At 46.9% G+C, this 22,404-nt stretch overlaps 1 protein-coding gene across 1 annotated transcript in view; it reads right to left on the bottom strand.

Moving 5' to 3' along the window:
* The window catches only part of LOC138581020 (uncharacterized), a 220,449-nt gene extending 203,122 nt beyond the window's left edge, over positions 1-17,327 (bottom strand). Inside the window, exon 1 of the mRNA XM_069652034.1 lies at positions 17,240-17,327. Within this exon, the coding sequence (XP_069508135.1) occupies positions 17,240-17,245 (6 nt within the window). The 5' untranslated portion in view covers positions 17,246-17,327. The remainder of the gene's footprint in view (positions 1-17,239) is intronic.
* Between the last annotated feature and the right edge of the window lie 5,077 nt (positions 17,328-22,404).

The raw sequence follows: 22,404 nt of genomic DNA, 5'->3' as shown, positions 1-22,404 counted from the left end.
CTGGGCACATTTATGAGCCTGGTGCCACTGGCGCCAGGACTGGGTCCAAAAGGTCCCAATTGGGACTGGTTGGCCCTCGGAACCTGGGTTATGGATCTGCTTCCAAGGGAGTTGGGAAAACCCTGACCTTTTGGAAGCAGAGATCATGACAGATTTTAAGGAAGAGTGGAAGGAAGAGTAAGAGGAGATGGAGCGTATAGGTAGAGGTGGAGAGTTCCAATGGAAGGGGGCGAGGAGCTGGAAAGAACGGAATCGGGAAGGGGCGCAAGGAGGAGGAGGAACATTGAGTAGGAAGTGGTCAGCTGATTGGAGGGGGCGAGCGGGAGAGTAGAAGGAAAGGAGGGATATCTCCCGATATCTCCTGTGTTAGACACACAAGGTGCCTTTCCACCCCTTTTCCATAAAGACTGAAAAGTAGTGAGGCTAGTAGGCATTCTTTTCTTATCAAAGGCCAAAGACAGGTCCATGAATGCCCTTGCCTTGCACTTGCACAATCCAAATGCAACGTGCCTGAAGATCGTCTGTCTGTTCTCCCCTGTCTTCTCCCTTTAATTGCACTGGTAAAACTGCAGAATCGCTGTCAGGTCCATTTGCTGTGTCTCAACGGTTAAATGTCTTTTTACGCACTTACTCTGCCTGTGCAGACTATTATCGTCTCAGAATTTAAAGGGCTCTGAACGACTGTCGTTTGTTCCCCTTGTTCCCAACCCTCCTTGAGTGTTTTGAAACACTTTCCTGTGTATAGGCGCTATATAAATAAACAATACAATACAATGCCAAGTACAGCCAAGCCTGCTTGACACCAGTCTATGATTACAGTGAAGTTCAAATACTGTTCTGCTGTGCCCATAGACGATGATCTAAACCATAAATGCGAGTCTAATAACACATTCTTTAATTTCCCTATGATTTTTTTTTTAAAAATCAGTCAGTGAGATCAACCTATCTTTAAGAGATGTTGAATTCACCCCCTGACTCTCATTCCCTCCCTTCCATGGGACTCCCTATTCTACAAATAATGTTCCATAGGATGTGACTGACGCCTTCCCCGAAAAGTCCTAAACCTACTCTTAAGAAGTGTTTTAGCCTTTAGGCTACCCTAAGCTAGCAAAACAAATCTTTGAAGATGTGGCCAAAGTCTTCCTCCTAGACTCAAATGCCCATCTCTACACTAATCAAAACCAAATGAATAAAATGTTCCTGGGAAGGTTCCTTCAAAAGCTTCTCAATCTGGACTTTCCTTTAGTCTCTCTACTTTCACCCTGCTTCTTCGAACCACTACCACCTGTATCACAGTTTTCACTTTTTCAAGCTTGTATGCGCTTGATTATCACTGTTGGTGGGCTTTTCACCGCCTTCAGGGTTTTCCTGCTTAGTGGAAGATTTGGTAACTCTTAGACAGTAAACTTCTCCGAATTCTCAACATGGACCTTTGCTTTCTTCAGGATTCACCACAGGTCCCTTGCATAGATCTTGGGATTTCAGAATTCCTAACAGGTCTCTTCACAGATCTTGGGATGGTTAGGTTTAATGGACATGTCCCTGCCCCCATATCAATGAAATTTTCAGGAGGCTTATATTCTCTTGCCCTCCTATCAGAGGCATGGGTCCTCTACTTTGCTTCTCCGAGGGGCGGTTTGCTGGTTAAAAGTCTCACGCTCTTCAGTTCTCCCAGGATGCATCTCACTGGTCAGCCTTCCTTCTCAGGGGTTTCCCGGGTTGAACAGCTCCTCCTCTCTTTCCAGCCTCTCCAGGTTGTCACTGCCTTCCTCCAGGTAGCAGTCCATCCATTACTCCACCCTTCAGCATCTCCCCTCAAATGAAAGGATTGTCGGCTTCTTCTGTGCCCAAGACACTAACTAAGGCTTCCAAGCCTACTTCATACCAATGAGGCTGTCGAGTATTTTCTAAAAGTGATTCTGATTGGTTAATCCTGTGATAGGTCAGAAGAAGGAGGCAGACAAAGCGCTGGCATTTCTACCAGTGATTTTATTCTCCAAACATTTTTTTTTTTTCGTGTGTTACTTTGTCTACTTTTTTTAAAGGTTTATTCAAACTAAATAAATAAAACATAAAAACATAAACAAAAATGCCAATCTGTCCCTAACAAAAAGGGGTTTCGTCCTACCTAACAAATCTAACTATGGTGCTCGTCGTCAGTGAGGTAGTTCAAAACAAAATAGTCCATCCTCGTCCAAAAACTACCATACGCTGATCCTACAACTAATAAAAGAAAGGATTGCATCCACCACCAAAACAAAAAAGGGGTTCCAGGAAAATAACTCACTTCTCCTGAACAGGCCTTCTCAGTCTTGATAGACTATCTGCAGATAGTTCCTTTTGATGTAGTTAATTAGTTTCTTTAATTCCTTAAGGGGACTCTTCCACGGTCTCTCAGGTATCCCGACTCAACTTATTGACAGCTCTTTGCTTCCCCACAAGGGTCTTGGCCTCTACTCCTCTGGATTGTTTTTGCATCTATGTCACTCTCACTTGTACTTGTTTCACAGTCTCCCATTCCACAGAGACCGGTATTGCCGGTCCCTTTTACCGCTGTTTTATTTTCTAAGCACTTCCACTTATGGGAACCAACATGTAGACTCTTCTTTGCTTGTGTCTTGGTATTCCCAACCACTGAAACAGGCATTACCAGTATTTTGACTTTCTTCACTATCTTTACTGCTTTTGTCATCACTGAGATGAGAGTGAGAAGTCTCTCGCTAGTCGTTATATATTCTGCTGCTTTCACAGTTAATGGAACTAGTATGAGTCCCTTGGTATTTGCTATGCTCTTGGCTACTGTCACAGTTACTGGGACAAATATGATGAGTCTGTCGGAATTTGTTAGATTCTCTGCCGCTTTCACATCTTAGTATTCATTATACTCCCTGCTGCTTTCAGTTTTTGGGACGAGTATGAGGAGTCCCTCAGTATTAGACACACTCTTTACTGTGTAGCACCTGACCATGGCCCCCATCATTCCCATTACCTCTAGCTTGTCAGGTTGGGGTCACAGGTTCTTCCTGTGGGGTCGTGATCACGATGTGCCGATAAATGCTTCCAGCATCTTCCTTATGTTCTCTGCTTTGCTCTCCGCAGCTCTGCAGAGTATTTTGCTGGATGATGTCGGACCACACCGTACACCTCGTCGAGGTCACGCAACCATACACACACACAACCACACACAGTGAACATGACTCCCTAATGCAAGTCCTTCTTTACTTTTTAGGCATCGGAGCTATGTACTCCCCAGCGGAGGATCCTTGTCCTTTTTCCCCTGAAATAATCTTTTACTACTCTCTGGTTCACAATCTTCATAGTGTTCTGTACTTGCCATGGAGGAGTGATTAGCATTACTCCTCCACAGTGGATTTGTCTTGGGTTTGAATACTGAATGTTGTATTACAATAGCAAAACGTGGTCTGTTCAGGTTGTGTCTTCTGATGCAGTGTGGGTCTGAGGGGCTTTTAGGAAAGTGAAGCAGGAAGTTCTTTCATGGAACAGGGGGTCCTTATCCCCAAGAGGGGAGTCTCTGCCTGTGAGGTCCCACTTACCACCATCCCTAGGAGGAATGTTTCATATGCTCACCTCCCTAGCCTCACAGGGAAGGGCTCCCTCTCGGGAGAAGCGACAAGATCCTGTGACTCCTCAAAATCAACACCCACTCTTGTTTACCACCCCGGGATTGTGTATTCCTCCCTGGTCTATCTCCATGATTCAAGCATTTTCAGTTACTGGCAGTGTGATAGAATGCATCTGTGAGGGTGTAAAAGCCTTATTTATTTTGATTTTTAGTATTTAAACGGTGCTGGTAATTCTGACACCCAACCTTTGATAACGCTCCATACCAAAAAGCATAGTGCCTTAATGCGCCACTGCTATCGGTCTACTGACCTCTACAGCACCATCCCTGCAATGGCAACAGGGCAGGTACAAAGGTCATGTGCATTCATGACAGCTGCTGGAACACAAAGTTCCAACAGGCTGAGATGGCCTTTTGATTGTATGCACCTCTGATTAAAAAAATAATTGTGTAGCATGGTGGCACGTTAAACTGTAAATATAAGCCATAGATTTCATAGCATAGCCCAGAGACACTGCTATGCTAAGACAAGGCTGATGTGTATTAGCCATCTGGCCTTATGACTCCACAACTGCCACGTGGGACAGCGGGCAGGATGCTGCCTTGTTTGATTCCCCAGAGTGAGGCAAACCTTCCTCTAAGGGCACATGAACACTCCCCAGGAGGTCTTGTGGGAACCGGTACTTCCAAAAGGTAGCACTCGCATAACAAAGCCACACTCCCCCTACAGTGCTGACCACTGGAGTCCCTTTGAAGTCAACAGACATGGAAGTAGCAGAGCTAAAGTAACCAGCAGTCACTAACCGTCCATGTGGCATGATAACAGGTAGCCGCGGTAAGACCAGGGGCAGGCAAAAGGAGAAAAAGGCTGATCTGGCATCCGTCCCCGGAGTCCACCTCTGACCTCATAGACGGCTGCACCTCACACAGGCCATTGGCGAAAAAATCCTTGACACTTGATAAGAAAAATTGGTTGTCGCAAGTTGTGCTCTTGTATTGTGCCTGCACAATAACCATGAGTTTAGTTGATGCAAGAATGAGGTGAACAGACTGCGCCAATACCCATAGTTGAAATGTCCCTATGGTTGTATAGAAGGTAGTAATCCAAAAAAAGATTATACTGATAGTACAATTTTGAAAAGTCTGTTTTTATTGCTTCATAATGTTTGAATCTGATTTTTTTTAGTCGAATCTTAGGTATTCAGATTTTGCTGCCTTGTTTTTAAAATTTGTGATATTATAGCCTTTTAAGTGTTTTCTTGTACTCTTGAGGAGGCAGTTTTTGCAGCTTTTCAGTGCCAGATTTCGCTCTCTTCATCAGTCTTTGCTTTCCTCTACACATGCTTCACCATCCTGTATGGTAGGCTCTTCAGGAGGAAAACATCTTTCAATGCTACTTTGTATGGAATACATTTGATATTGGTTTTGACTTTATATTGTCCATAGGTGTTTCAGTCCTTGGGACGCCTATAAGAGTTATGTGGATTCCCTGGTTAGGTGACTAAGCCCCTTCTAATATTGAGCAAATGCTGGATTGCTTGCTTCCAGCCGATTGCTGATTGCCGATCCTGTTCTATACAACCATAGGGAAATTTCAACTATAGGTATTGGTGCAGTCCGTTTACCTAATTCATGCATCAACTAAAGTTAAGCAATGACTCAACCTACTAAAAGCCATCGAGCCTGCCTATCATGCACACCGACTCGCCCAAACTGAACCATTGTTTTGCTGTTGACTCGACTGCTGGGCAAAACTGTAGCAAACTATCATTTTGACCAGCTTGAAAGCTGACTCGACCCACGGGGCCCACACCTACAAACTGAGTTGATACCGACCACCAGTGGGATCACATCAACTCTAACGTCTCAACATTGGTTCGGCCGCAGAAGCCTGGCTCAATGCTGTTGAGCACCAAAGACAAGGACTTAAGGTACTGTGAAGAGGCCCTGTCCCTGTTCCACGTTTTGTGAATATATTGACTTTTAATGGCCCTTTCTCTACCATTTCTAAAAGAAAATATCCTTGAGCAATTACAATCTCTAATCCCTACAAATGCAAAATTCTCTGATAAAGCAATCATATTTTATCAAAAGAGATAAAGCGTCTGATACAAAAATGAGCCGTACAACAAACACAAATTGCTTTTCCGTGGTTTTCGAAGACCCCGTTTGTTGTAAAGAAAACGTATAAATGTTTTTTCCTTTTAATAAATTAAAAGGCAATACGTCCTAATTTATGGACGCCGATTTACTTTCTTCAAGATGGTCTATGTCTTAAGGAAAGAATGGTGATGGTCTGTTTGGACCAAAAAGACCACATTCAACCAGTATCTTCTCTTTTTTCTCAAAAAAGATGTTAACGCCAACTCTACTGGGGGAAGCTGGGCATTTTTAAGTATGCACTGCTTTCTTTCTGCCTCTCGTCACCCCCTAATGCTTCAAAAACTCAGATTCCAAGAGACTGTTTTTTTTTTTGCATCTTGACCGAACATCTTGATTCCAACGTGTTTCAGTTGGAGGCCAGGTCCAGACACTGTGGCAAGAAATGCTTTTTTCAGTCCTTGGGTTATGGCTTTCTGTATGATTTCTCTCCTTCTTCCGATGTTCCATTGCAAATAAATTGCTGTGATCTGTGTTTGATCTGCAGGTTGCAGGTTCAAAGCCCAGCAAGGCCAATACAGACTTTCATCCTTCCGAGGTCGATAAATGAGTACCAATTATGATTGGGTAATAATAGTAATGTATGTAAATATGCCCTATGTAAAGCGCTTTAGATTAAAGTGATATATAGAAAATATTTAAAAAACTGGGAGGGCAAGAAGGGATTTACTATTACTGTGGACCGGAGACCTCAGGACAACTAGTTTAATGTAAACATAGATGTGCAACATTACCTTTGTGTGTTTGTGGATGTGTACAACAAAGAGCATTAGATCAAATCTAGAATACATTTAAAAGCATAACTGTCCACATATAATGATGAAAAAAAAGTTATGATTTCTGTCCAGTGTCGAAGGTAGATTTGCAGCATGCCAAGTACTAGCTACTGCTTACTGGTTGGGGTCCAAAGCCCTAGACTTTCTTTAAGCTTCTGCTCATGCTTCTGCTCATCCAATCTGAATTTCAATCTCTGTTTGTTTCCCCTAAGGTCTGGCCTGCCGTTCCTAGAGAACGCACTAAGGATGCCTTGGTGATGGTAACCCAACCACTGCAGGAAATTAAATATGACCATGAATACGTTAATAGTATTATAACAACACAGTGTATGTAGGAAAGTTCCATATCCCGAAGTAGGCCAGGCCCTGAAGAGATTAGAGTAAGTTAATAGTATGAAATCTAGTGATAATAACTTCAATATTGCTGAGCACAGCAACCTTCTCCAGTATCCAGCCCACATAGTTACTTAGGCCTATTCTCAGCATATGAACTAAAGTTATTGTCCTTGTTCCAACTTGTTTGAAACAAGACATTGAGGGTATAGGTTTTAACTGGAACCACAAAGCCATTAAACAATCTGGTATCCTATCGTTATATGGCATCAAACCTACAATACATCAGACAGTTAAAAAGAAGTTGATCATGTGCGATAAATAAGAATCAGGAGAAACACATGGTACCACTTTGCATTACGTGTTTCTTTATTCAAAATAATCCTATCTGACCCTGTTAGCCTTGGCCCTATCCTAAAGGGAAGAAGTCAAAAGGGAGCTCGTCGGGATGTCCTACAACAAAGTTTGCCCGTCCTCTACAAAACTAATCTAACCGTATTCCTGTCCCTACCACTAAAACAGAAAAGAGGCCAACATTGGCACCTAGCAGGGGGGAGCCAGCAAATCAGGTGGCTAGGAACGCAGGCTTGAATAGCCGGTGTAAGCCCTCATTCCAATCTGCCTGACGGCCGGCAACCACCACCACCCTCCCACCCCCTTTTCATATTTTTAAACCCCCCCAAAACTTACCTTATTGCTGCTGCACTCGTCGCAGCAGCCGCACCTTCCTCTCTGAACAGAATGGCCGCCATGGAAAGGGAAGAGGGGCTCCTTACGGAGCCCCGCCTTCTCTTTCCATGTTGGTAAAGGTTTTACCTTCTACAACGGGACACCAAATGCGTCCCGTTGTAGGAATGAAAAACCTTTTTCTTTTTAGCATCCCGGCTTGCTGTTTTGGTAACCCGGGGTGCTAACGGCAAAATTAAAGCGATGGCCTCTTGCCCAATGCTTCAATGGTGGTTGGTTTCTGACTCCCTATTATGTGTCAAGAAAAAGGGGCACTTGAACCTGTTTGCTCAGCCCCTAATCTCTCTTTCACCTCTGCCCGCCTTGGGTTGGGAGTTCACTTTAAAGCATCATTCTTTCTTCCCTTGTTCTCTTTGTACTTGGGATCAATGTTTGCTCTCTTCTGGTTTATCATACACTTTGTACTAGTCCCAAGCATCTGATAAGCTTGGGGTTATTGAGACTTGTAAATCTTGTTGCCAGTGGTCACTGGTGCTTCCATTCCAAGGATTCTTATTTTGCTCCTTCAACTCTTTCTATTGGATACCCATCCCTGGTGTCTCGGGTTTTCACACCCCACGTTGGGTGTTGCCTCTCTTTGGGCTTGCTCTGGGCTGAGTGACTCGTATCCCGCCTTGGGGCTATTTGGTTTTCACTCCGACTTGTGGTTGATTGATTTTTACCCCGGGGTGTTCTATTCCCACTGTACTTTGGAGTCGTTTGGGTCTCACCTAACCTTGGTCTTCTTTGGTTCTCACCCCACCTCAGGGTTATCTGGTTCCCAGCCCATTTCGGTTTTATGTGGTTCTCACCCCACCTCAAAACCAGGCCTGAGCGACAGCATACTTTTATACTTTTCAAGCAGTGCTTCTCCAGGGAGGTATGTTGAGGAGGTTGTGTGGTCTCCCTTCTTCTGCTTTCCTCTTCTGTCAGAGATTCTCTTTTCCCACCCGTTACTAGCAGGGTTTTGATTGCGGATCTGCATCTGGCTGTTCGAGGGCTCCAGCTCCCACCGCTGAGCCAGCTGCACAGAGTTTATTTCTCCTTTGCTGCAGCTTGCTTGGCCTTCTGCTGGCTCCGCCACGGTTGCAGCACCACGTCAGATGCCAGCTCGTTGCTCCAGGCCACACTTCCAATGAAGAACATCCTCCCTTGTGGCTCTGCCGTATTCTCTGTTCCCTTACAAAAGATGTGGATGGGTTCTTCTTTCACTTTCTAGTGGGGGATGGGGGCCTCATGTCGCATTCTCCGGGTAGGTTTGAGGATCGTGACTGAACAAAGTCAGAAACCACAACAAACTTTGGTATATGAATTGACAACTTAGTACATATGTCAATACCCATCTAACCAACAAACCTATTGTAGTCTGAGGGGAAGGGGGTATAACATATCCCTAGTCAGGGATGGCAAGTCCTCTAAGTTGGAGGTCACCCCAGTGGCATCCCGCTTGCCCTGTTCTTTAGGGGGTGTTAAGCTTAGCGGGCTCACCACCCAGTCACATAGGGGATGCCCCCCCCTGGAGAGGAGACACATTCTCTAGATTCGTCACAGAGGGAAATAAAAATGGACTAACGGCTGCTGCATATCCCCCCCCCCAACCTGGATACAATTATTCCAAATGTAAAATGGAGCTATCCCTAGTAATCTTGTACCAATTATGCACAATGTACTACTACAGTTACCAGAGAAACTCTGTTTAGACATTTATAGACTGCTTTCCACAATACTGCGGGCACACAAAAATGTAACAAGGAATGGTATATTCCCCCACTTTCAGATCTACCATGTTTATGCAAGCAAAACTCTTAAATATCGAACATTGAAGTCAATAAAAACGTCTCTAGCTCAAATTCTTTTTGCGCCTTTACCCCTTAAAGCATTCCACTGTATGAAGTTTGCCCCTAAACTCAAACAGTATTTCAGCAGTCCACCAAAACCACTCTGACAAGCACCAGAAAAAAATGACTCAATATCTCACTATTACTAAGCAAGGCCTTCAAAAATCAATACCAACAAAAAAGGTCTATAGTGGCAAAATTGAATAAGAAAGGCATTTGGTTTGTTGGACATTATCATCTCTGCCACCTTATATAACCTCAACAATAGTGAATCCATGTATTAACTCAATTACATCACTCATGAGAATGATTTAAACCTATCCTTTTTAGCCTTCTCCCCCCCTACCAGGTGTCTCTGCAAACAGAAAACTACTTTGCAAAAGCCTGGAGTAACTTTGTAATGTCGGCAACTTCCATGAAATGGTCAACCACAGCACATCACTGATATATAAATCACCTTAAGAAAGAGGTAAGAAAATGTACACAAGATCAATAATCCTAAATGTACAAAAACAACATTGGAGCTCATGTTCTTTCTAGAGAGGGGCGCTTGCTACCTGTATAGTAACAATGGAGCCCGCCATAAGCTAGAAAACCGAAGACCCTCCCTCTCACATTCTGGTGGAGCTTGACTGATTTATCACAAAAATGGATATGAACAAGCCAATAAACAACCTTCACTCTTAACTTTTTACCAGCATATACTCCCTGCCTTCAAGACTTTAATGACAACGCCAACACCTGAAGCCTTGTAATTAGTTGTAGTACCAAGGTCAGTATCACTCTACAACCAAGCTCCAAATGATTTCTGAATACCCACATATGATTCCCTCCACACCTTGACGAATGATGTTCCCATAAAGGATAAACATTTTGATTACTCTATAGACATCTTGCTGTTGACCCATCCCTGCTTATACTGAAACTATGCTTAAACAGAGGCTTACAGTGATAACAGTATTTTTTAGCTGCGAGTACAAGAATACTGAGAGTTTACCTATGCCTAGGGCCTCCTCAAGGTCAGTTATGTTGAAGGTACCCGCCCTAAAAAGCTGTCCTATCCACTCAAGACCAGCCTCAAACCATTCCTGAAAACTTCCTGCGTTAGGTATGGTGTCTCTTACTCTCGGTACCGAGAGGTAACCCAGAGGTGAAGGCCATGTTGTGACCCCCTTCATATCCGCCCCTTCTCTACAGATTTCTTATAAACACCCCCAACCCCCACAGCTCCTCGAACCTGGGGTAGACTGGGAACCAAAAGAGCGCCTTGAAATCTTTTTCAAAGTGACTCCATTTTACTTATTTTGAGCAAGACCAAACCTTTTCCTATGAGAACATTTAGAAATACAATTTATCGCCACACAAAAGAGTCCCAGGTGTAGAGATCTATCGGGAAATCTCCAGGATTCCCTGTAAGACAGTCCAGCCCTGCACCAAACCCTTCTTAATTATTTAGTGTTCCGTCGGTCACTCGCGCTAATTTGAAGAAACACTTAGGACCCTTCACTGATAACATTCACACCTCCGGGCTCACCCATGAATCGTTTCGGATGATGGTGCCCCTTCAGGAGTTTTCCGCCCCACCAGGCACCAAAAGCTGCGTCTGCCACACGGCCAAGCCCGGCGCTAAGCGTGTGCAGCATGTGTGGCTTCACTTGGCCCTGTGCCTGCTAGTGCCCCGCGCTGAGGGAGCTGTTGATTCCCTCTTGTGGGCTGGAGCGTGGGCCGTGTGCTCAGAGTCCCTAAGCTTGCTGCCGTCAACATGATGACGGGGAAGCTTGCCGGAATAACCTATTCAAAAGCAGCTGTCCCTTGAGGTTTGGATCCCTTTTGTTTCTTCTAGTGAGAGGCGCTGTGGGCCTCATAAGCACTGCTGATCCCCTTCTTTCTTAAAGCAGAGTATTTAAAGTAGGTGCAATTTACTTTTGAGGGCCTATTTAAGAGACCATTGTTGTGTTAAGAACTGCAAAGGGGCATTTTTATTTTGAAAGTGCATGCAAAGAAGCAGTTGGCTACTTAAAATATGTGCCTTCCTCCAGCACAACTAAACATATTGCACAAAACTGATTTAGCTATTTGCCTTATTTCCACATGTTTATATTTCCCAAGCCAAAAAGCGTTTAAGTAAAATGCAACATTTTCCTCACATTATATATGAAGCATGCAAGTGAGCCATGAATATTTACCAAGTATGTGACAACAGAGGTAGTCATCCTGGACACTGGAGGGGATATTTTCTCTGGTTCTGGTCCTGTACTGATTTTCAGGGCACAAGTCGATAGTGGGTGGACAGCGTCCATCCACTTTTTTCAAGGGTAGACACAACCCTAGTTCTGTGTTTTTGAGGCCAGCTTTAAAAAATAGTTTGCTTGCTCAAGTGTTCATCTACTAGGATTTCACACCAGGTTGTAATGTTTCCAATGCAGACGCGTACCCACAAGAACATATAAAAGTGTCATTAAAGCGCACGTCTCATGTTTGGATTTTGTTTTCTTTGGAATCTTTCATTATAAATTGTAGGGCTTAAGGAGGTGGGCCCCTTTTATTCTTTGCTAGTGTAGTTATTGGAGATGCTCCTCAGATTTCCATGTTTTCGCTGCTGCCTACATACGTAGTGGTCCTCATCTTGTGATGTCTCTTTCTGTGGTGTTTTCAAATGCAAATTAAGGGGACCCTGTAGTGGCCTTAAAGGATGACAGGACGCCTGGAGTGCTTCTAACTATATTTATTGCAGAGTTACAAAAAGGGCCGATAACTTGTTGTCCATGCATGGGCAGAAACAGTACTCACAGCTGCAGTCAGGTGCCTCCCAGTTAACTTCACTGGAGGCAGAGTGTGCACTTGGTGGCACTCAGAAGGCTTCCAGGGCCCCCATGAGGCCTCCTGTGGCATGGGAGTTACGCTCCTGGAAGCCAAGGTCCATGGCCCCTTGTGGCTTGTAGTTCAGTATTCTCCTCATAAGGAGCAGTGCTGGGGTGGACTGCTCACTGGCGCCCCGCCAACGTTCTCTCAGCAAGCACGGGTCCTCGCGGTGACGTGGGCCGTGAGATCTTGCGAGATCGCGCTCCCGTGTTCTCGCAATGTCTCCACACACCTCCTTTGATGGGAAAAGGATGGATGGTCATTCCATGACAAAGTCTGCAAACTTGCTGAGTTTTCTTTTCTCTCTCTGTGGTCTGCCTTGATCTTGGAGCAAGGCAGGGTTGCGGGAGCACTCGTGGGGAGATGCGGGTGGATCAGGTTCTCCTCATCTTGCCTTACGCTGTGACTCCCAGAGTGGGGTTGAGGAGTTGTTGCCTGAGAATTTGTCACGGTAGGGTGACTCCGGTGTATCTCTTTCTGACTGGCGAAGGTTGTCGGGCAACTCTTGTTGGTCTTGGACTTCTCCGGTTTCCCACCGTGGTTGTTCGAAGGATTCCTTCCTGCAGTACATGGCCACCCATTCTAGATTCCATTTCATTCTGTCACTGGTGCAGATGTGGTTAGACCCTTTCGCAATTACTTCTATGGGGCTACTGTATTTGGAGCCGGTCGTAGTGTCTTTGTGGGGAAGGCGTATCTTCACCACATCGCCTTTGTTAACCTCTGTGTGGCAAGCGGCTCAGCGTGTGTCTCCTTGAGCTTTCATGGCTTCTTTGTTCCGTTGCATACGAAAGACGTCTTTCATGTCCACGTCTTTGTCAGCCCTCACTTGGTGGAGCCAGGATGGCACCAGTGTGGATGCTGCCTTTCTCCCCCTTAGCAGATGGAACGGTGAAACACCAGTGATGGCGTTGGGAGTGATGTGGTGGGCCGCGACGGCTTCCTTGACAGTCTTGTACGGGTCTAGGCCCGAAGCGTGCGCCAGTTGCAGCGCGCCTTTGATGAAGAAGTTTGCCCGCTCGACGAGCCCATTGGCCTGTGGATGGTAGAGGCTTGCCCTCCGCTGTCGAACATTCTTAAGTTTCAGGAATGTCTCCATTTCTCGCGAGACCAACTGAACCCCGTTGTTCGTCACAATTTTTTCGGGGAGGCCTTTGCCCTGGAATATGGCGGTAAGTGCTTTGATGACTGTGTTCGTGGTGATGTCCGAAGTGAAGTCAACTTCGATCCACTTAGAGAAGTAACCAACCGTGACTATCCCATATTTTTGTTCTGGGGGACATGCTGTCCAGCGGCCCGATGAAGTCCAACCCTAATTTGCGCCATACCCCTTTTTTGGGACTTTGGTGGGCAACATGGGTGCTTGTCTCACCGACAGGCGTTTGTCGTTGTTTGTGCATTCGTGGCATCTTTCGACCATCTGCCGTATGTCCTGATCCATGCCGGGCCACCAATATGTGTCGCGTATCCTGCATCTGGTCATGTTGCACCCCAGATAGCCTGAGTGTGCTCTGCATAATATCACCTTGCGGATTCCGCCAGGCGGGATCACTTGGTCGCCTCTCAGAATGAGAACGTTCATGGTGGTGATTTTGTTGCTCACTTTCGGGACGTAGGCCTTCAGGGATTGCTCTTTCATCAGGCCATCCTTCGCGGACCCAGGCTGCTACGCGCCGTAGGGCATCGTCCATCTCGTACTCCTCGTGCCAGCGGCGCTCGCTCAGGTCCATGTACTCGCCGTTCCGCAAGTCACTTATTGAGGCTACGACACATTCATCTTCCAGGAATGTGGTCCCAGGGGCGTTGTGGTTCAGGAGCATGGACATGCAGTCCTCTTGCACATTTTTCCAGCCAGCAATGTGGGCTATCTCATAAGTGTACTCTTGAAGCTTTGCAGCGATCCTGGCCAGCCTTGGGGTGGCAGTCTTGGTGCCCCCTGGGCTCAACATGTGAATGAGGGGTTTGTGGTCAGTGACCAATCTAAATTTCGTGTCCCAAACGTAAGATCGGAAGTAGTCGACGGCCCAGGCACATGCAAGCATTTCTTTTTCTATGGTGGAGTAATGTTTCTCCGCTGACGACAAGGCTTTAGACGTACATGCTAACATGTTTTCTGTGTCGCCTTTCCTCTGGGTCAGCGTGGCCCCCAATCCGTACGCACTAGCGTCCATTGTGATGCAGGTGTCCCAATCACGGTTGAATGGTTTCAGGCACGGTGCGTGTAGAATCCTTCTTTTGATTTCGGAGAAGGCTTTGTCTTGCTTTGGCCCCAGGAGTAGGTTGCCCCTTTCTTCAAGAGTTCCCTCATGAGGGATGTGGTTTCGGAGAACCTTGGGGCGAATTTTGTGTAGTACTCCGCGAGGCCCAGGAACGAGCGTAATTCTTCACGAGACATCGGGGCTGGGGTGTCTGTTATGGCCTCCAGCAGGTTCTTCTTGGGGCTCACCCATTCTCTTGAGATGCGGTACCCAAGGTACTCTACCTCGCTTACTCCAAAAGCACATTTCTCATGGCGTAGATGGACGCCTGCTTCTTGGAGCTTGCTCAAGACTGCTCTGAGGGCTTTATCATGGGTCTCATTGTCCTTGGCATACACAAGGATGTCATCCTGAAAGTATGAAACATTTGCGACTCCTTTTAATAGTGAGTTCATCATCCTCTGGAATGCGGAAGCTGCCGAAGACAACCGAAACGGCATGGGGTGTATTGAAATGTGCTGAAGGGGGTGATGAACGCTGTTAGGGGGCGCAAAGTTTTGTGCAATGGGATCTGGTGATAAGCGTCACGCATGTCCAGCTTCGAGAAGATTGCTGCTTCTTTCATCATGAGCACAATTTCGCTGATGCTGGGGAGCGGGAAGCTGTCGGTAACAACCTCTAGGTTCAAACTTCTCAGGTTGATGCATATTCTGCGGTCATTGGTGGATTTCTTCTTTACTAGGACCACTGGGACCAGCCACTCGGAGGATTCCACTGTTTCGATGGCTCCTTCTTCGACCATCTTCCGGAGGTGGGCTTCTAACGCTGCTCTCACCGTGGCATGTACTGGTCTGACTTTATGTTTCACCGGCATTGAATTGTGTTTTAGAACGATCTTGTGGACGTAGTTCCTCACTTTCCCCGGGGCTTCGGATAACAGGGTTGGAAAGACTTCTCCGAAATTTTGCGCTGCTCCTGATGAGACCACGAGTACCTGTTCCGGGGTGCTGGGGTCCAGCTTATACTGAGCCTGTGTTGATCGTACCATCCGAGCACGGCGGGGCCTTTGGACGAGAAGTACACCTTGGTGGTGGTGGACCTGCCTTTGACTCAATTTGGGCTTTGATGTAGCCGAGTAGATCGACAGTTGCACCTCCGAAAACTGTCGGTTTTTGCCTGGTCATTCTAATTTCCACTCTTGCTTGTCCCACCATCTCCTTGTACGTGTCGATAGGAAGGATTGTGAGATCTGAGTCGGCCATGACGCGTGTTTCCATGCCGTCCACTTTAATGGTGCAGTGAGGCTTTTTTCTCCTGGCGTGAAGGGCGTTGACCATGATGACCATAGGTCTGTCCTGTAGCTCGTCATCTTCACTTGAAGCACGGTCGCCATCGACGCAGGAGACATTTTTTTCCCGCCACGTGCATGCTGGGGCCATGTGACCTATGCGTCCACACTTGGAGCACTCTTTGTTCCTGGCGTGGCAGTCGCGATCGTTCGCCATGTGTTTGGTGCTGGCACATCTGTAGCATTTCGGCGAATCCTTTTGTCTAGGGCCTTTGTCTCTGGGGCTGTCACGGGACTGCTTATCTCTGCGCCCTCTCCATTGCAGCGCCGTGAGTTCAGGCACTGGCAGGTGGCTTCTGCTTCTTTGCGTCTGCTGGAGGTTTCTTCTTCTGCCGTGCCAATTTGGATGGCCTTGTCGAGGGTCACCTCTTTTTCTTGGATGAACTTGTCCTGAACTTTGTGTGAACGACCAGCATGTCGCAGATGACTTGCTCTGTGTTTTTTCCCCAAAAGCGCATAGGGATGCCAGCTCCCTCATCCTGGTGATGTAGTCGTCCACGGCTTGTTCCCTTCTTGTTTACGGGTGTAGAACCTCAGCCTGTGTAGCACCACGTTCTCCTTATTGGTGAACCTCCTCACTATGCGGCGGGTTGCCTCCTTGTAGATGTCGTCGTCATCCACTGGTATGGCCTTTAGACTGGCAAAGATGCGCTGTCCTTGAAACCCCATTGCGTTCAACAACATAGGCTTCTTCCTCCGTGGGCCGTGAGATATTGCAAGATCGCGCTGTCTCCACACACCCGCACTTAATTTGACACAATTGGCCCCGCAAATCCTAGGACCGGCACTGCCCACGACTGTCCACAAGCTGCGTCCCTGGACTCGGTAAGGGTGCTTCTTTGCATTAAGCAGCAAAGTAGGTGACAGAGTGGACAACGAAGACACCGCGCCCACCAGCACACTTTTAGAAGTCACTCAGCAATTTGTGTCCCTTAAACTGAAGGGAAGAGCTTTGCAGCGATCAAATCCAGTAAATAGTTAGAATGGTATATTTATGCATAATATGCTATTTCTGACGGGGTGAAAAACATGTATTCTGCTGGAGTGAAAACGGTGCATTTTGAGGGGTAACACGACACGAGCAAGTCCGATTTAATTTCCATTGTCTTCTCTGCTGAGATGTGCAGTACAGAACAATGGGAGATGCTTTTTTGCAAGAGCCGCAGTTTGTGTGAACCGGACACCTATCATCATACTCTGAACTGAACTATTGTATCAAAAGTTGGACAGATGCTAACACGCAGAGCTAAACATCCAGCATAACATTACTGCCTCGCTCGCCCAAAACAAACAAGCATCATGAAACAAAGCTGCAGTGTCTCATCCACGCCTTATAATGACTGCCCGCATACGCTGACAACCCAGCAAGGACCACTGTTACGCTCCTTCAATGAGAGGGTAAATACAATACTTACTGCCATAGTGTGGGACGTGGGAGGGGTGTTCTAAAGGCAGCGACTTGTTCCATTAGGAACGGCCCTAGCAACGCGTCCAACCTCATCACGTGCATGACGCATTACGTTCAATTCAACGTAAGTCCTACAGCATCACGTGATGTTGTTACAGCACGCGAATTCCATCTTGCGGTCTCAACCCGAGCGGAAACTACAGGATCCGGAGTAAAGCTGGCAACAGTCGGATAGCAAAAGTTACAAGCGACTTCCTTCGGTGGATTTGCGGAATCCATCTTTTATGTCTGTACTCGTGGCCCTGTGCAGGCAGCATGGATAGAACTTTGAAAAAGGACTGTACGAGGAAAAAATCTTAACATACCTAGAAGAGCTAATTTATAATTAATAATTTGGCCTCTTGACATGCTTGTATGCCAAGTGGTGCTCACAGCAGGTACAATGGATCCCTTTGCGGTCTGCCTGCTTTATGGTAGAGCATAAAACTGGCGCAGACCCCATCGTGAATTAATATTTGCACAGGCATGAAAATCCATGCTGGTGCAAATGCTTAAGCATTTGTAAGGTGGAAGGAAGGTGGCGGAAACGCAAGGTGTGCTCCGCCCCTCCTCTCCGCCATACAAATGATTGAAACTGGGATGTGACTTTAACCAAAGGCCATAAAGCCTTATTCAAATCTTTTACCATTCCAGTAATGTATGCTGCGAACCAACATGAGTTACCTAGTATTGGTGTCTTGAAATGAGACACCAAAAGGGTTATTAATACTACCATATTGTAGGATGGCCAACATTTTGAGATCCTTTTGCGGGACACTTTTCCAAAAGGCGGTGATGATGTCAGTGTCATTCACGTTTGGCCCGCCCCATTTCTAATTTAACAATTAATGGCTCTTAACACCTGGCTTAAGTCCTGATTCCGGCTTGGAGCAACCCAGCCGCCACCCCCGAGCGAGGGAGGGCCAGAGGGTAGGGGCGGACTTGAGAGTGCAGCTCGGCGGGGCGCTCGCAGTTCGTGGCGCTTCGAGGCCTTGAGTTTCGGAGGCGGCAGACGGAGTGCGGGCCCCCGGGGGTTTGGGGTTTGGAGTGCGGCCGGCGTGTTTCGGGTCGGTGGTCGGGCTGTTGAGGGGTGTTGCGCGGGTGGCGGATACGGTTAGTAGTGGCGGGAGTAGCAGTGCTGGGGTCGGGGAGTGAGTTGGTGGGGGGCGTTTGTTTGTGGTAGGGTGGCTGTTGGTGTGGATTGGCTGGGTGTGGTTTGTGGTAGGGTGGCTGGTGGTGCGTGTGGTAGTCGCTCGGGTTGGTCGCGGTGGGTTGACGGCTGCGCGCGGTGCCTCGCCTGAAGCGCATGTGTAGGCGTACGGGCTGGGGTCTCGTGGGTCTGCGCGCCGGTCTCCGGGCTCCCTGGGTGGTGTGAGTTTGGGGTGTAGTGTCTGTTGGTGTGGATTGGTGGGGTGTGGTTGTTTGCGGTGGGATTGCGGGTGGCTGGTGTTGGTTTGGTGGGGGTGGTAGTTTGTGGTAGGGTTGCGGGTGGCAGGTGTTGTTTTGGGGTAGTAGTTGTTTGTGGCTGGAGGTTCGTGTGTGGGTGTCGCTTGGGTTAGTCGCGGTGGGTTGGCGGCAGCGCGCGTTGCTTCACCTGAAGCGCATGTGTAGGCGTACGGGCTGGGGTCTCGCCGGTCTCCGGGCTCCCTGGTTGGTGTGTGTTTGGGGTGCAGTGTCTGTTGGTGTGGATTGGTGGGGTGTGGTTGTTTGCGGTGGGATTGCGGGTGGCTGGTGTTGGATTGGTGGGGTGTGGTAGTTTGCGGTAGGGTTGCAGGTGGCGGGTGTTGTTTTGGGGTAGTAGTTGTTTGTGGCGGCAGGTTCGTGTGTGGGTGTCGCTTGGGTTAGTTGCGGTGGGTTGGCGGCAGCGCGCGGTGCCTCACCTGAAGCGCATGTGTAGGCGTACGGGCTGGGGTCTCGCGGGTCTGCGCGCCGGTCTCCGGGCTCCCTGGGTGGTGTGAGTTTGGGGTGTAGTGTCTGTTGGTGTGGATTGGTGTGGTTGTTTGCGGTGGGATTGCGGGTGGCTGGTGTAGGGTTGGTGGGGTGTGGTAGTTTGCGGTGGGGTTGCGGGTGGTTTGTGTGGAAGTGTGGCCTGTGTGTTGATTGGTGTAGGTGGTGCACATCATCCTTTAGGATGGGGAAGCGCCTGCGTGGGTCCGCCCACGCGTTCGTTAATTAAGAAGAAGAACACCTGGCTTAATTGCAGTGCAAATGGTTTGTCCATGGGAGGTGATGGTCACGTTTTACATGACCATTACTACCCAGGAACAAAGCTGTAGCATTGGAATGAAGACAGGAACAACAGCAGCAGCAGCTCCACCTTCAGGCTAAAAAAAAGGATTCGGGCTGAGGAGCCGCCCAGAGAAAGAAAAGTACAGGCAGCAGGTGGCAACGCCGTGGTGTGTAAACGCCCACTTCAGTTTGCAGAGTGGCTGTGCGGGACGCAGGTTGCTCCGACTTGCTGTCTCCCGAGAGTCACACTCCAGGGAACGAAGCAATTAGGGACAACCTGCGTCCCGCACAGCCACTCTGCAAACTGCGCGACAGAGTCCCCAAATATGGGACAATCCTGAAAAATACGGGACAGTTGGCCACCCTACCATGTTGCTGTAAACATGCTGTAATAGGAATTGTCCCCAAACTTTGGTGGATATTCTGCATGTGGGTTAACAAAAATGAAAAAAAAGACAGATTGTGATTTTAAATGGCTTGGTGCTGCGGCTTCTGGCTCCTGCTGGGCTAAGGCTTAGTGAAGTGATAGCTTGAATCTTAGAAAAGTAGCAAGTACAGCTCACTTTAAAGGAGAAAGGCTGACTCATCAATGAACCATCTCAGCCTTAATTTGGGTGGGGGGGTGTAGAAAGAGAGGGCTTGGCAAGCCAATGCTGTTTGGCAGGCACAAAAGAAGTAGGGGGCATAGGTTAGAAATCCAAAAGCCGGATGCTGAGGAAAGACAGCTCAGCAGGTTAGGCGACAGTTGCTGAAATAATTGTTTATTCTTTCCTGTAAATCCTATTTCTTTATTTTTCAATTCCTACTCCAAAATGTGGTCTAAAACGGGTTGTTTCGACCTCGGGATGCTCAATGTGGTCATTAGCAAAAATCAAAAGTTCGCAGCCATGCCACTGGGTGTATCTGGTATTAACACAGGAAGTATTTTTGTGTTTAAGAATTTTCCTTAACTCTGAAGCAGCCGGAAAAAGAGTTACAGTACAGAACTCAGAATTTGGCAGTCTTAAAACACGCACCATTTCCAAATATTGCATGTTTTACCAATGCTATCAAACTAGTAATAATCCTGCTGATATTTAACTGCTTCTTTAAACACATCCTTGTTATCAATTTCCTCATATTTTATATGTGGCCATTGAAACACGTTGACCGCCTATTCTATAGGAAATAGAGCTTTCATTTGCAAGTAAATTGATGTACAAATGTAGACAAAATCATTGCTGAACTGATGAACTTGCGTGCCAAACACTTTTGCAAGTTCTATTACAGTTTGGCATTCTTCACAGGCACTACTTGGCAATGGATATTTTGCTGGCTTTGCCCCTCTGGTAATGCTGGTGACTGACCTGTTGCGGTCCTCTCTGTGTCAGTGCCCCTATGCCCCACTAATATTGGCAACTCTATGACAAGAAGCAAAGTGAGTTGGCAGTCGGGCGTATCTATGTATTGTGCACACCACACTGGCTGCATTTCAGAAGAAAAAGGGACAGTGCCCTTCTTAACAAGAACCTCAATATGCCCACTGAGCGGTCTTACTGAGACTGGCCATTAGACAGGTGCGTTGCCACCTTCTAGCTAAGTTACTGAGCTGTACCCTGGCTGGCATCTGCCCACAAAATGTGCCCGAGCCCCCCACCCTAATGCAGCAGTGCTGCAAGTTATTACAGTAGTGGGCCAGCACCAGTGCCATGTTGGCTGACTAGAGCAATGTGCTAGCATGACCTGCATGAGAGCCAAGCGTCATCACCTTCCAACTCATTGCTATTCATGAAACTGAAAACTAGCACAGCAGTGCTGGAGTGGCTCAAACTGCCGTTTCTTGTAGAAGTCTTCAAACACAAGGCACAATCAGGAGGTTCAGGGGCTGGGGCTCTCCCAACTCCCTCACTGCACCTCTGGGATAGGACTGGCTCTGGTATACACCCTCGTAGGCCTTCTACCCCAGGCTGTGAGCGATGTCTGTTCCTTCCCCTGACAAGGTCAAGCCTATGACCGTGTCACACTACACAAGTATTTTTAAAGAAAAACAGGTGATCACCTCTCCTCTGCATGGCCCCAAAAGTAAAATGATGTCACTGTGGTGTATCGCAGTCTCAGGCATAACACACATTGAATTTGTGACAAGAAAAGAGATGGAACTCCCTCTACTGTAGCGAGTGTGGGCTGGCAACTAAGAACACAAATATTCGGAATCAGTATCTAATCAAACCAAATACATTTAATTTGCAAAATGAACAACGTATTGAAAATCTGTTACTTCTCAGACAGACTTTATAATAGTATGAAGGAAGGTGTTAGAAGGATTGCGTAACTAATTGCCAATAGAAATTCTACATGGTTTGGAATTTGAAATCGCAACATTTTATTGCCTATTCAAATGTTGAATGCCTACACTTGTATCGGTCCCATGAGCTTCCTCTGGGTGTACATGGAGCGAATTTACAATTCATGGTAAAGTATGTTGAAAACATGAAACAAACCTACATTTATTATCCTTACACATCAATTAAAAAGAAATATATGGGAAGAAAAGGAAAAAAAATCAAAACATTTTTTGTTATTGACAAGGCAGTCACAGCATAGAATAGCCAAAAGCCAGAAAATATGTCTGATGTAAGGACCCTATGTGGTTTATATGCTTTATTTTATCCAAGCAAGCACAATAAATGTGCTTGAGAACTATGTACCTTAAGATTTGCTACATAGACTTTGTCTTTTAATATCCACACAAGCACATCCGTTTTTTGATCCACTTAATGGAAACGAGGTTCCCAATCAGGTGCTATACCTGAATCCAGAGATGTTTAGCCACAGGAATGGTTACAAGTCCAAATTCTGTTCAGAATGGTGAGCCCTCTGTGACTCGAGAGCTGCACTTTAATAGGATATGGTTGCAATTTGAAT

Source organism: Ambystoma mexicanum, chromosome 3p (genome assembly GCF_040938575.1).
Source record: "Ambystoma mexicanum isolate Mex_15411 chromosome 3p, UKY_AmexF1_1, whole genome shotgun sequence".
NCBI classification, from domain to species: Eukaryota; Metazoa; Chordata; class Amphibia; order Caudata; family Ambystomatidae; genus Ambystoma; species Ambystoma mexicanum.
Note: the sequence above shows the minus strand (reverse complement) of the source record. Positions and strands in the feature narration are given on the sequence as shown.